Source organism: Schistocerca piceifrons, chromosome 2 (genome assembly GCF_021461385.2).
Source record: "Schistocerca piceifrons isolate TAMUIC-IGC-003096 chromosome 2, iqSchPice1.1, whole genome shotgun sequence".
Lineage (NCBI taxonomy): Eukaryota > Metazoa > Arthropoda > Insecta > Orthoptera > Acrididae > Schistocerca > Schistocerca piceifrons.
Window position 1 is genome coordinate 905942867 of NC_060139.1, and position 13046 is coordinate 905955912.

The 13046-nt window shown below is 42.9% G+C and overlaps 1 protein-coding gene across 1 annotated transcript; it reads right to left on the minus strand.

The window, feature by feature from the left end:
- Nucleotides 1-5029: 5029 nt before the first annotated feature.
- On the minus strand, nt 5030-6675 carry LOC124777545 (component of gems protein 1-like). Its single transcript, XM_047253001.1, has one exon. It carries the CDS (start codon nt 6625-6627, stop codon nt 5710-5712), a length of 918 nt encoding a protein of 305 aa, XP_047108957.1. The 5' UTR covers nt 6628-6675; the 3' UTR covers nt 5030-5709.
- Nucleotides 6676-13046: the final 6371 nt, after the last annotated feature.

Consider the following 13046-nt stretch of genomic DNA (forward strand, 5'->3'; position numbering starts at 1 on the left):
TCTTGTCTCACTCATGCTACGCGCAAAGGAAACTGTTCTCTTAATGCCTCGGCAGGCGCATTAGTCAGTCACCATAACCCGTAGCTGGGAGGGCGGCTATAGAGAGAGAGAAAGAGACGGAGGAGCAAATGTGCGTGATCAGAAGACAACATCTTGTCTTTGCTTAGGAACATTTTGCAAAAGCTTCTGGTGCCTTGCTGGCACCTAGATTAAGAGTTAAAACATTGTTTGAATAATTCAGCATACCTCTGCTTACTTACTACGGGTAATTACTTACTTTTGCTTTACAAAAAATGGCTCTAAGCTCTATGGGACTTAAAATCTGAGGTCATCAGTCCCCTAGACTTAGGACAACTTAAACCTAACTAACCTAAGGTCATCACACATCCAATCCCGAGGCAGGATTCGAACCTGCGACCGTAACGGTCGCGCAGTTCCGAACTGAAGCGCCTAGAACCGCTCGTCCACAACGGCCGGCTTTTGCTTTGCACCGAATCGAGTTCATTTTACCAGAAATCCCCGAAACTTTTCCACATTTACAACTGTCAATTGGTAGTGCCGATATCTTGTCTGAAGCATTTCCATTCTTTGTTTACAAATATTTATGTATCGACTGGTTAACAGCCCACGAGTTCTTGGGATGAAACAAGATGCTTTGTGATTTTTTTCGTAAGTGTTCTTTGAAAAACTCCTGCAGTACACCCATCTAGGTAAAAGAGGGTTTAGTCATAGCGCCAAAATACGTATGTGATCAGGAATTCTTGCGATGCAGGTTGTGCAGATATTAATCAGTTTGCGAATAATGTTTGTTTCAATGTATGGTTCAAATGGCGCTGAGCACTATGAGACTTCTGAGTTCATCAGTCCCCTAAAACTTAGAACTACTTAAACCTAACTAACCTAAGGACATCACACACATCCATGCCCGAGGCAGGATTCGAGCCTGCGACCGTATCGGTCTCGCGGTTCCTGACTGAAGCGCCTAGAACCGCTCGGCCACCCCGGCCAACTGTTTTAATGTAGCCGTTGGTTACCCATACTATATTATGGTATAGTATATGTATTGCACAGATTTTTTTTTATATGTAACGATACGTCTTCATCAGTTTTCACAGTGCATTATTATATTATGGGAGCAGCTGTCATGTGCTTAGATTTCATCTACAGTTCTATACTACCACACATTAATTACTAATTATACTAAAAGATCGAATCAAGCTAGCAGTCACATGAAGACAATCAAATAATAGAAAACTTGTTTTACTGTTATTCATCACGAAACTGCTTTCACAATATATTGCTATGTCGCTTTGCTGTTGTGTTGTAGATAATTGTGTTACCTTCATCTCAAAATGACAAGCATATCACAGTGACATACTGATGTAAGGGAAGTCTGTGAAGTACCTGCAAGATGTTACTTTTTGCAGTTTACTTGTGTTATAAATGTCATTTATGTCTTCGAAAATTAATAGGTTTTACGTCGATAGCAGAGTATTGAACATGCAGTGTTCACACACATTGAATTCTGAGAGCAAGGCAGCTGTTAAACTGTTGAATGAAGCGGAAGTAACTGATAGCAACATTACATTCGAGGGCGAGATCTGCTTCAAATTAAGCTATGGATTTATGGATGTATCTGACTACTCGTGAGATAAATTTCATCAGACCGCCAATGTCTCAGACGTGTTTGTGTTACGGTCTTTCTAATGCAATCTTCACAGTTTTTTCTTTCTGTATTACATACTTGGCATGTTTCGTGGCACCCTAGACACACACACACACACACACACACACACACACACACACACACACACGTAAAAGTTTAGAGTACAGAAAATGTGTTACGGTGAAACCTAATGTACAAAGTCTGTAGTGATGCTGAGATGGCTATCTGGAAAGTGAAGCAGAAAGGAACTATACGGCAACTCACCTTGTGCACGAGTTCCCAATCCAACACCGCCTACGTGAACACCGAACATCGCATATCGCCGCCGACAAACGAGCAGACGCTAACGGCCACTTAACCTTTCTCGCGCCACACACACGCACAGGTATTGAGAGAGAGTGCGAGAGAGAGAGGGGGGAGGGGGAGGAAGAGGCGTGCTAACACACGTACATAAGCGTAAGTATCAGACTCTGCAGTGTATGAGAGTGCAACAGACGTTAAACGCCTTATTTATTAAAACGAGAATAAAAATAGTGATTTGCGCTTGACGACTAGACCGTAATTGGCCCATGTACTTCGCCGAACTCGGTTCAGAGGAATTTAAATTGGCAACTAGCATCAACACTCTGTGAGCGCGCGTGCAGGAACACACACACACACACACACACACACGCACACACACACACCCGGAGCAGCAGCACCAGAGCGAAGGTGGGTGAAGTCAAGGGATAATGTGCCCATCTGTGGGCTGGCGGAAGAAAACAGCTGAATCATGTAGTGCGGACCTAAAACGCACTGTATCTCAGCTTGCGCTTAGTAATGGAACGACGAATACAGAAAAACTCTGGAATTACAGGAATCTTTCAACAATGAAAGAAGGAGTCAAGTAATCAGAATCCTGAGAAAAAAGAGGCTGAAGTGCAAAAGGCAGATGAATAACCTACAATATTTGCTAACACCAAGTGGAAATAATAAAAATGAAACATTAAATGTTAAGTATCCAAATGAGATGTTTGTGTTAACATGAGTATAAGGCAGATTTTCGGTTTATTCACAGTACTGCTTAACTAACGAATTGAAGAAACAGTGAACGAAGTGAAAGAAAGTATCTGATCACACACTGTCACTGAATACTACACGTGAAGTGTCCCCACGAGCATGAAAAATTTAATGCAATAACTACCAACAATGCTTAACTGAAATTTAATGGAAGCACATAATAATTCAGCACAAGTTTTGTAGAATTAATTCCTTAAGCCGAGTTTCCTCAACCATCGCATTTTTCAGTTGTTACTGTTCTTGGTTCGAGAATACCCATTACCTTTGTTCGCAATTAAGTCGAGCTTAGATGAACTACTGATTTGAAATGGGCTAAGGATAAACAGAGCTGAGATGAAAGTGGTGGTGAGCAGGAGACACGAGAACAGCGGAACGCTGTACATCAAAACTAGTAATATAATAGTGGTAGAAGAGGTTGACTGAAGACTGTTCACAAGGATATAAGGTTGAAATTCGCGAATCTCTGCTTCTGAAAAGAAAAATTTTACGGACGTGGAAAATGAATCATGGAGAAAGTGGCGTAAAAATACGTGGATAAATTTGTAATTTTAAGGTACAGCAGAATATTAGAAATACAATGCACATACGAAGTAAGAATCAAAAATATTTAAAAAAAAACAGCAGAGAATTAAATTCCAGGCTAACACTTTTGAGAATAAATGAGACGTTAGTGATACACGTACGAAGACAGCAAGGAGTGGTTAAATTGGCACAGGTATCAGCAATGGAAAGAAGGATTTCTAGGCAAATATTAGGAGACACAAAACAGATTATCTCAAATGTTGGTTGTCTCAAGTGTGCAAGGATGAAAATACTTGCAATAGACTTTAACCAGAAAAAAGGGGAGATTGATGAAATATCTACACAGTTTTTCAAAAATAGTTCTATGGCAACAAGAAGTAACATTAAAGAACAAATCTTCAGTAGCTGGAAAAGATGCAAACAAATTATCAAAATTGTTAGCTATATGTGAAATGTCAAAATAAAATGATTAATAGGCAAGAAACCGATATGGAGAACGGTCTAAACCTTTTGAAGAATGGTGAACTAAAAGGGAAGGAGAAGAAAATCTCACAATTGTTAACATAAATAGACGCCACACGTGGTAGCAGGCTTATGAAAGAGCAAAGCCCTCCAATCAGTTTCTGTTGCAATTCACCACAAGTCCTCTTTTCCTCTCTCTCAGAGTTAAATTTAAAGGTAAAAACTAGCCCACGCGTTAAACGCTGGTTATTATCGCTCAGCGAGAGGGCAGTGGCGGGACGTAAAGTGTAATTATCACCGTTCTTCGGAACTAAACGTCCGACCTCGTAACGAGACCGGGCTGGAGCTGCTTAACATGTATCACGTCAATTATATTCCTCTTCTCGACGTCTGACGTACGTCAATAATTATTGGCGGTCTTGTGCCGCGGTTGGTGCGAAATTCAGGTTTTCAGTTAGCGGAACGGCAGGATACTGACGAACCTGGTAGATTAAGTATTTCTAGACAGTAAAATTATAGCTGTGGGATTATCCAATAAAGTGAAACTGCACCAGTAGTAACTCAACACCACAGCAAGTTCTAGTAATACAAAGATCTGCTAATTGTAATTCAAAGCCAAGACATACGATACCACAGCAAAAACATGAATATTTGACACACTGATTTGAACTAAATTCACTCTGTGCAAAAGCAAAGACGCTGTTCGCCCAATGAAGTAGACATTTAGAACCGCTACTGCAGTAAACCACATGAACTCAGTTTTTTAAAACATTAATAATCAGTTTATAGATTTCAAATTGTGAGATGGATCGGGAGGGAGGATAATTGATGGAAAATTGTTACATGATGCAAAACATTTATTTCAAAACAACGTTTTGTAGTGGTAATCTCACATCTATAAAGTAATTTACACATATTTACAGTAGTTTACATGAAAACGGACTTCCGACTGACGTCTAACATTGAGCACAATACAGTCCTGTTTTCAAAAATCCAACAACTATGTAGCATTTGTAATTACGTCTTGAGCACATTAATAAAAAAATATTTTAATTCTCAGTGTATAAATATTAAACAGGAACAAATAGATATTATTAACTATCACAACCATAATCTCAGCAATTACTTTTAACACGAGGATTTTATTCTGGGTGAAAATAGTAAGAAAAAGTTATGCTTTATGATTAAATAACTTTCAGTATTTTTACTTTTGAAAAATATGGCATGTGTATAAAATCGTTTGACAGTTCCGCCATTAAAAAGTTCATGAGACAAGCTGTGCATTTATTCACTAACAAAATTTAAAAAGACAGGAATAGAAATCTGTAGCAAAGGAATGAAGACATTTCTCAATTATGACAACAAATTTAAAGTTCAACGAGCTATTACTGTATGTGTAGAAAATATTCGAAATCGTTAACTAATGTCGAATGTAAATGCAAATATTTTGAAATATAATAGGTGTTATTTTATTGATTAAAGTGGAGGAAGTTACTTTTCTTCGAAAACTCGGATTTTAGATGATGGTTTCGTAGTATTTACGGAAGTAGATATGTTTACGAACTGTGTCTACTGACATAAACTTTTCAATGATGACTTTCAAACTACATGGGATGTTCGAAATGTCGCAAAGAATTACAGTAATGTTTATGCTTTCCCATTACTATCGTTTTCCGACAGCAGGTATCACTCATAAATATCAAAATACTTGAACAGAAAAAAAGTGGAAACTCACATTGCACTGCCTTCCGTAGCACTTTCTGGACTACTTTCTTACAAAACTAAAAGCAGTACTTGTTGTCACTTACTGCTGAGAAAACACAAAGTAAATCCACTGTATTACAGGAGTAACAGTTACCGGTTAGGAACGGTGACAGGAAGAGCACAGGCAGCGGGCGCTACGATGTATTGCACCGATGCGAGAGCTCCGTACCCACGTTGTCGGTAGCGTTGGCTACGTCAACGCATGGTAGCTATGCACTCAGCCGCGACGCTGCTCTTCACTCGCGCTGCAGCAGCTCGTAGAGCGCCGCGATGTACGTCTGCGCCATCTGCAGCGTCTCGAACTTGGACAGCTTCCGGTCGTTGCCTAGCGACGGCACAACATCGCGCAGACGGTCGAAGGCGTCGTTGAGACTGTTCATCCGGCGGCGCTCCCTGGCGTTCGCTGCAAGCCGCCGTTTCCGCATTATCTCAAGTCCCGTAGGACCGTGGTGGTGATGACTGTGGTGGTGGTGGTGGTGGTGGTTGTGATGACTGTGCTGGTTGTGGTGTTGGGTTTGACTGACAGGCGTCTTTTGCAGAGACGCGGACCTTTTGGTGCTGATGCTGTACTGAGCAGCGGGGTATTGCGTCAGTGACGCTCCCTGCTTGGCCACATCATCGAACTTTTGCGTGACAGCTGGACTCGGAGGTATGGGCGCTGATTGCTGGTGACTATGGTGGTGCTGAACGTTCTGGTGATGGTACTGGTTATTATTTTCAGCGCAATGACTGCTCCGGTGCGACTGGTTGTGCTGGTGGTACTGACTGGGGTTGTTGCGGTGGTTGTCGAAAAAGTCGTCGTGATACTCTTCCAACCGCTCGTTGAAGTCTCCGTCGCTTCCGTACAACGGGTACTGCCAGAAACCGTCGTCTTGGAAGTTAGACATTAAACCGACGCCATTGTCTCCGCCTGTACAGCTCCGGTGACAGTAACTAGAATCCTCCGCTCCGACGTTCCCGCCTCCTTGCTGAAATTTTCCCGACACGAACGGGTACGTGGTGACGGGGTTGTTGACGCAGGTGGGGCTGGGCGTCGAAGTGAACGAAGACGCGTACAGACTGTCCGGGCTGGACACGGGGCTGTGGTAGCCGTCGGAGGCGCCGTCGGCCGCAGCCGACGAGCAGTGGCTGCCGATGTAGACCGCGGAAGACATGCTACCGGCGCGGGGTCCGCAGCGGCACTGCGCGATGTGAGCGGCGGCCCGCGGTCCGCTGCCGTACTGCCGGCGCGCCGCTCCTCCGCCGGGCTGCTGCGGCCCGGTCACGTGACCCAAGGACAGCCTTCCAGAGGTTTTCCTTCATCTCGCGCTGGGCGGGGAGCGCCCACAGCAGCCACCACCCTGCATCCATCTCTTCTCTCTCTGTCGCTCCACTTCTGCCTCCCCCCACCGAGCGCTCATCATCTGCGAGCGCTCCCCGGCGCCTACCTGCCCGCTACTGCGTGCCATACGCCGCCCGGCGATACGTTCCGCCGGCGAAGCCTGGGGAATGTTTCTTTAATGCGTCGCTCGCAACTTGACCTCACACAAACCTTCTGAAATTATTTTAACGCCGATGGGGAGTAGCTCTCGATTGGTTCACCTCTTACTTTAACAACAGATACCAAACAGTCATTATTCACAGTGTTCAGGATGGCTGTGATGTGGGGTCAAGTGGGGGAGGATGCGGGGGGGGGGGAGGGGGGGGTGCCCCAAGGATCAGTGTTGGGGCGACTCCTGTTCTTTATTTATATAAATGATATGCCCTCTAGTATTATGGGTAACTTTAAAATATTTCTGTTTGCTGATGACACTAGCTTGGTAGGAAAGGATGTTGTGTGCAGTTCATGACACAAATTCATGGCTTGTAGAAAATAAACTAACGCTGAATCATAGTAATGCTCAGTTTTTACAGTTTCCGACACTAAATTCAACAGAACCAGTCGTTTTAATTTCTGAGAATGGGCATATGATTAGTGAAACAGAAGCCCCGTGTCCAGTCCGGACAGTCTGTACGCGTCTTCGATCACTTCGACGCCCAGACCCACCTGCGTCAACAACCCGTCACCACGTACCCGTTCGTGTCGGGAAAATTTCAGCAAGGAGGCGGGAACGTCGGAGCGGAGGACTCTAGTTACTGTCACCGAAGCTGTACAGGGGGGGACAATGGCGTCCGTTTAATGTCTGACTTCCAAGACGACGGTTTCTGGCAGTACCCGTTGTACGGAAGCGACGGAGACTTCAACGAGCGGTTGGAAGAGTATCACGACGACGTTCTCGTGGAAAGCCCACTTTCAGGATCTTGTTCAAAGACTTAATGCTGCCATTTTTACTATTCGAACGAGATCAGAAGTGAGTGATCGTTCGACACGAAAATTAGTCTACTTTGCTTATTTTCATTCACTTATGTCGTGTGTTCAAAAAAATGTTCAAATGTGTGTGAAATCTCATGGGACTTAACTGCTAAGGTCATCAATCCCTAAGCTTACACACTACTTAATCTAAATTATCCTAAGGACAAATACACACACCCATGCCCGAGGGAGGACTCGAACCTCCGCCGGGACCAACCGTACAGTCCATGGATGCAGCGCCTCAGACCGCTCGGCTAATCCCGCGCGGCTATATCGTGTGGTTCTAGGCGCTCAGTCCGGAACCGCGCGACTGCTACGGTCGCAGGTTTGAATCCTGCCTCGGGCATGGATGTGTGTGATGTCTTTAGTGTAGTTAGGTTTAAGTAGTTCTAAGTTCTAGGGGACTGATGACCTCAGATGTTAAGCACCATAGTGCTCAGAACCATTTGAACCATTTTTATGTCGTTTGGCATTATATTTTGCGGTAACTCCTCCCATTCTAAAATGATGTTTTTGGCTCACAAACGGGTCGTTCGGGCAATAAGTGGTGTAAGTCCACGAACCTCTTGTCGACTCCTGTTCACGAGTCTGGGTATTCTGACATTGACCTTCCAATATATATATTACTTACTGTCAATTCTTGTTAACAATATTAGCTTATTCCCACGAATAAGCAGCTTTCACTTTGTTAATACTCGGCAGAAATAAAACCGGACTTCCTTAACTCTTGTGCAGAAAGGTGTGCAGTATACTGCTCCATCCATTTTCAACAAGCTGCCACTAGAATTCAAAAATCCTAACAGTAATCCACGCGCTTTCAAATCAAAACTGGACTTCCCTCATGGGTCACTCCTTCTAGTCTCCCGAGGAGTTCCTTGAAAAATGAAGCTGATTCTTGTTGTATTGTTGATTGCGTTTGCTTAAACTTATGGCTTGACTTTTTTCGAGTTCATAAACACTTTATTTTTATCTGTTATTACTTTTATGTTGTAATTTCATGTACTGACACGTCCCATAACCTTTGCTCCTCAATTTGGTCTTACGGAGCTTGACGTGCAAAAAAATAAATAAATATAAGGTAGTAAGATTTTGGAACATATTACGCTTTCCAGTATTACGAAATACATTGAAGAAAACGATCCACTGACACATACCGTATTTACTCGAATCTAAGCCGCACTCGAATCTAAGCCGCACCTGAAAAATGAGACTCGAAATAAAGGAAAAAATAATTTCCCGAATCTAAGCCGCAGCTGAAATTTGAGACTCGAAATTCAAGGGGAGAGAAAAGTTTTACGCCGCACCTCCAAATCGAAACAAAGTTGGTCCATTGTAAATGAGATAGAATTCAGGTCGAATGAATGACGATACAGCTGTAGTAGTTTGGTTCGAGCCGTAAGCTTAGCAGTTAAGCTTTACCAGGTAGCCATTGCTATGCGTCAGGCGCTCCGTCCTTATTTATGCGCGTACCCTTCGTTTTTCACGTGCTTCGTCTGGTTTGAATTGATTGCTTATTTTTCTTTGATCTGGTAATTGCCGTTCTCTTTGTTATAGGTGTTTTCGTCACTCTAAACTGAAAATGCATTACTGTACTGTGTCATGCATTGTTTGTCGCATTCCGATAATGAATGTTCACGACCTGTCGCCGCTCGCGGCATGGTTTGCTTTTGTGCCTGCTACCGCTGCTTACAATACAAAAAAAAAAAGAGAGAGTAATTGTCTCAGTAGCGAAACAATGGCAAGAGACTGCTATTTGTTGTTATTTACACTGCTGCTTTCTTTGATAATGATCAACAAGAACCAAATAATAAACTGCGTATGATAGAAGATGTTCTGAACGAGAGTTTAACGAAAATTTTTCTCCGTTTGAAAATATTTGCAGACGCCTCTTTAGTACATTATTTTCTGCACATAAATTAGAGTCATCTTAGATTTAAAAATCTAGTCAATTGCCGTGCTTCATTTCTGACTATATCACTATTAGGCATAAGAATAATACGAATATGAACATGACATATGTGTATACTTCCGCGTTTGTGTTGTCTCACTCTAGTTTCGTAGTTTATTAGGCAGACAGGATTTAAATGAGATAGCAGCAAACACGAAAGAATACATGGCAAAATGTTTATATTCGTATTATTCTTATGGTGAAGAGAATACTGCATGTGATTCAGAATTCACAACAGTTCCCATTAGCAACCATCTCTTCTCACAGGTAGAGAAAAAATCAGAACGTAGAATTGGCCATACTGACAAACATCGCAAACGGTCTTGCCAGTCGGATTTTCGTAGTACATTGAAAAGCTGCTACATTTGAAGATGAACAATACGGAGTTTGTATTTACTTCGTTGGATAATGTATGAAAATGGTGGTCGAAATTCGGGGCGGAGAAAAAAGCTCGTCTTCCACGTTTTTTTTAAATTTATTTACTGACGCAGAGGTTTTGGCGCCAGTATTTATCTTTGTGCCTGTAAAGCATGCCTGTGTAGCGCTGCATATATTCGACGGCAGAAGTTAGTTGTGGCGGCACCTACCAACATATTTCAGAACTTCCGCTTACTTTGCACTCGATTCTAAGCCGCAGGCGGTTTTTTGGATTACAAAAACCGGAAAAAAAGTGCGGCTTAGATTCGAGTAAATACGGTAACCAACACGATTCAGAAAATATCGTTCTTGAAACACAACTGGCCATTCATTCACACGAAATAATTACAGCTGTCGACCTGGGATCTCAAGTTAACTCCATACTTCTAGGTTTCCAGAAGGCTTTCGACACCGGTTCTCACAAGCGGCTTCTAATCAATCTGCATGCCTGCGGAATTTCGTCTAAGTTATGCTACTGGATTCATGATTTCCTACCAGAAATATCGAGTTCGCAGTAACTGACGGAAAGTCACCTAGTGACACTGAAGTTACATCTGAGTTTTCAAAGCAGGGCTGCAGGCCGTCTGCTCTTTCCAATCTTTACAAACAATTTAGGAGACAATCTGGCGGCCTTTTGGATTGTTTGCAGTTATGCTGATGTTTACCGTCTAATATAATCACCATAACATAAAAATAATTTCAAACTGATTTAGATACGTACGAAAAGAGGTAATTGGTCCTGAGCAATAAAGTATGCAGTGTACTCCACAAGAGTAGTAAAGCATTGCGTTAAATTTCGAATAAATGATAAAACCCAAATATTTAAAGACAGCCGATTCAGCTAAATACATACAGAATATAACTGCGAACGTCGCATAGATAGTGTTACAGGGAAGGCGCACCAAAGACTGGACTCTACTGACAGAACAATTAAAAGGTCCGACCACTCTGGTAAAGAGCCTGCCTGCACTGTGATTGGCAGTCATTTTCTGGAGTACTGCTGCACGATATGGCAACCTTATCCAATGCGTTGACTCGGGGGGATCGAAAAAATTCCAAGAAGGATAGCTCATTTCGTAATGTCGCAAAATAGGGACGACAGTATCACAGATATGCTAAAGGAGTTAATATGGCTATTATTAACACCAAAGTGTTTTTAGTTCCGGTGAAGTCTTTTCATGAAATTTCAGTCAACAACTTTCTCCTCAGAATACTACAGTATTTTGCTTACTCTCACCTGCCTGTAGCTCGTGGTCTAGCGGCTAGCGTTGCTGCCTCTGGATCACGGGGTCCTGGGTTCGATTCCCGGCCGGGTTGGGGATTTTCTCTGCCCCGGGACTAGGTGCTTATGTTCTCCTCATCATTTCCTCATCATTCGTGAAAGTGGTTAGACTGGACTGTGTAAAGACTGGAAGTTTGTATGGGCGCTGATGACCACGCAGTTGAACACCCCCCAAAGCAAACATTATCATCATTACTCCCACCTACATCGTGGGAAATCACAGCACGCGCGTAAAGACTTAGGTGATCACTTTTTCCAACGTGCTATTCGAGAGTGAACAGTAGAGAACAAGTATTAAAGTAGCTTTATGAATCCACTGCCAAACATTTAAGTATCAGTTGTAGAGTAATTATTTAGATACGCGAAAGAACTTGATCCTCTTCTAGTAGCAGTGTACCATAGGTCTCTGAAACAGCGAACTGTTCCTGACGATTAGGAAAAAGAACCGGTTATTTCCGTTTTCAAGAAGGGTCTTCGAACAGACGCACAAAAGTATAGACCTATATCTCTGACGTCGGTCTATAGCAAAATTTTGGAACGTGTCATCTCCTCTCGTATTGTGACATTTCTAGAGATCGAAAATATGCTCCGTCGGAATCAACAAGGTTTCCGAAAACAATGATAGTGTGAAACCCACCAAGCTCTGTTCCTCCGCGACACCCAGAAGGCTGTAGGTACCGGCGTCCAGGTAGATATCGTGTTCCTCGACTTTCGTAAGGCATGCGATCCAGTACCGTGTACGGAATATCAGACCAACTGTGTGACTGGATTGAAGATTTTCCAGCAATCAGAACACAGCATGTCATTCTCAATGAGGAGAAGTCTTCAGAAGTAGAAGTGACTCCGAGCGTGTCCCAAGAGAGTGTTACAAGTCCATTACTTTTCAAGAAATATATAAATGACGTAGTAGACAACATCGGAAGTTCTATGAGGCTTTTCGCGATAATGCTGTTGTATAAAGAAAAGTCGTAACGTTCAAAAATTGCAGCAAAATGCAGGAGAGTCTGCAACGGATCTACTCCTGGTGCAGAAACTCTCAGCATAAACAAGTGTAGCGTGTTACGTCACGCATAAATAGGCAGAAAGACCCTTCCTAGAAGAGTCAACAAATAAGTTGCTTCCTTCTATGTATGTCTCACGAAACACCATGAAGATAAAATATTGGAGAGATTTAAGTCCACACGGAATCTTACCGGCAATCGTTCTTCCTGTGAACCATTCACTACTGGAGCAAAAAGGGGAGGAAATGACTGTTGTACACGAAATGATCTCCGCCACACACCGCAAGGCGGCTTGTGGAGCACAGATGTAGTTGATGATATAGAGCCGGCCGCTGGTGGGCGAGCGGTTCTATGCGCTTCAGTCCGGAATCGCGCGACTGCTACGATAGCAGGTTCGAATCCTGCCTCGGGCATGGATGTGTCTGATGTCCTTAGGTTAGTTAGGTTTAAGTAGTTCTAAGTTCTAGGGGACTGATGAGTCAGATGTTAAGTCCCATAGTTCTCAGAGCCATTTGAACCATTGGATGATATTGATGTATATCTTTCTGCATATAGAAAAACTTCTCTGTCGAGTTCTACCAAGAAAATAACAG

Coding starts and splice junctions, on each gene's coding strand:
- LOC124777545 (XM_047253001.1), bottom strand. CDS start 6,627: ATGTCTTCCGCGGTCTACATCGGCAGCCACTGCTCGTCGGCTGCGGCC.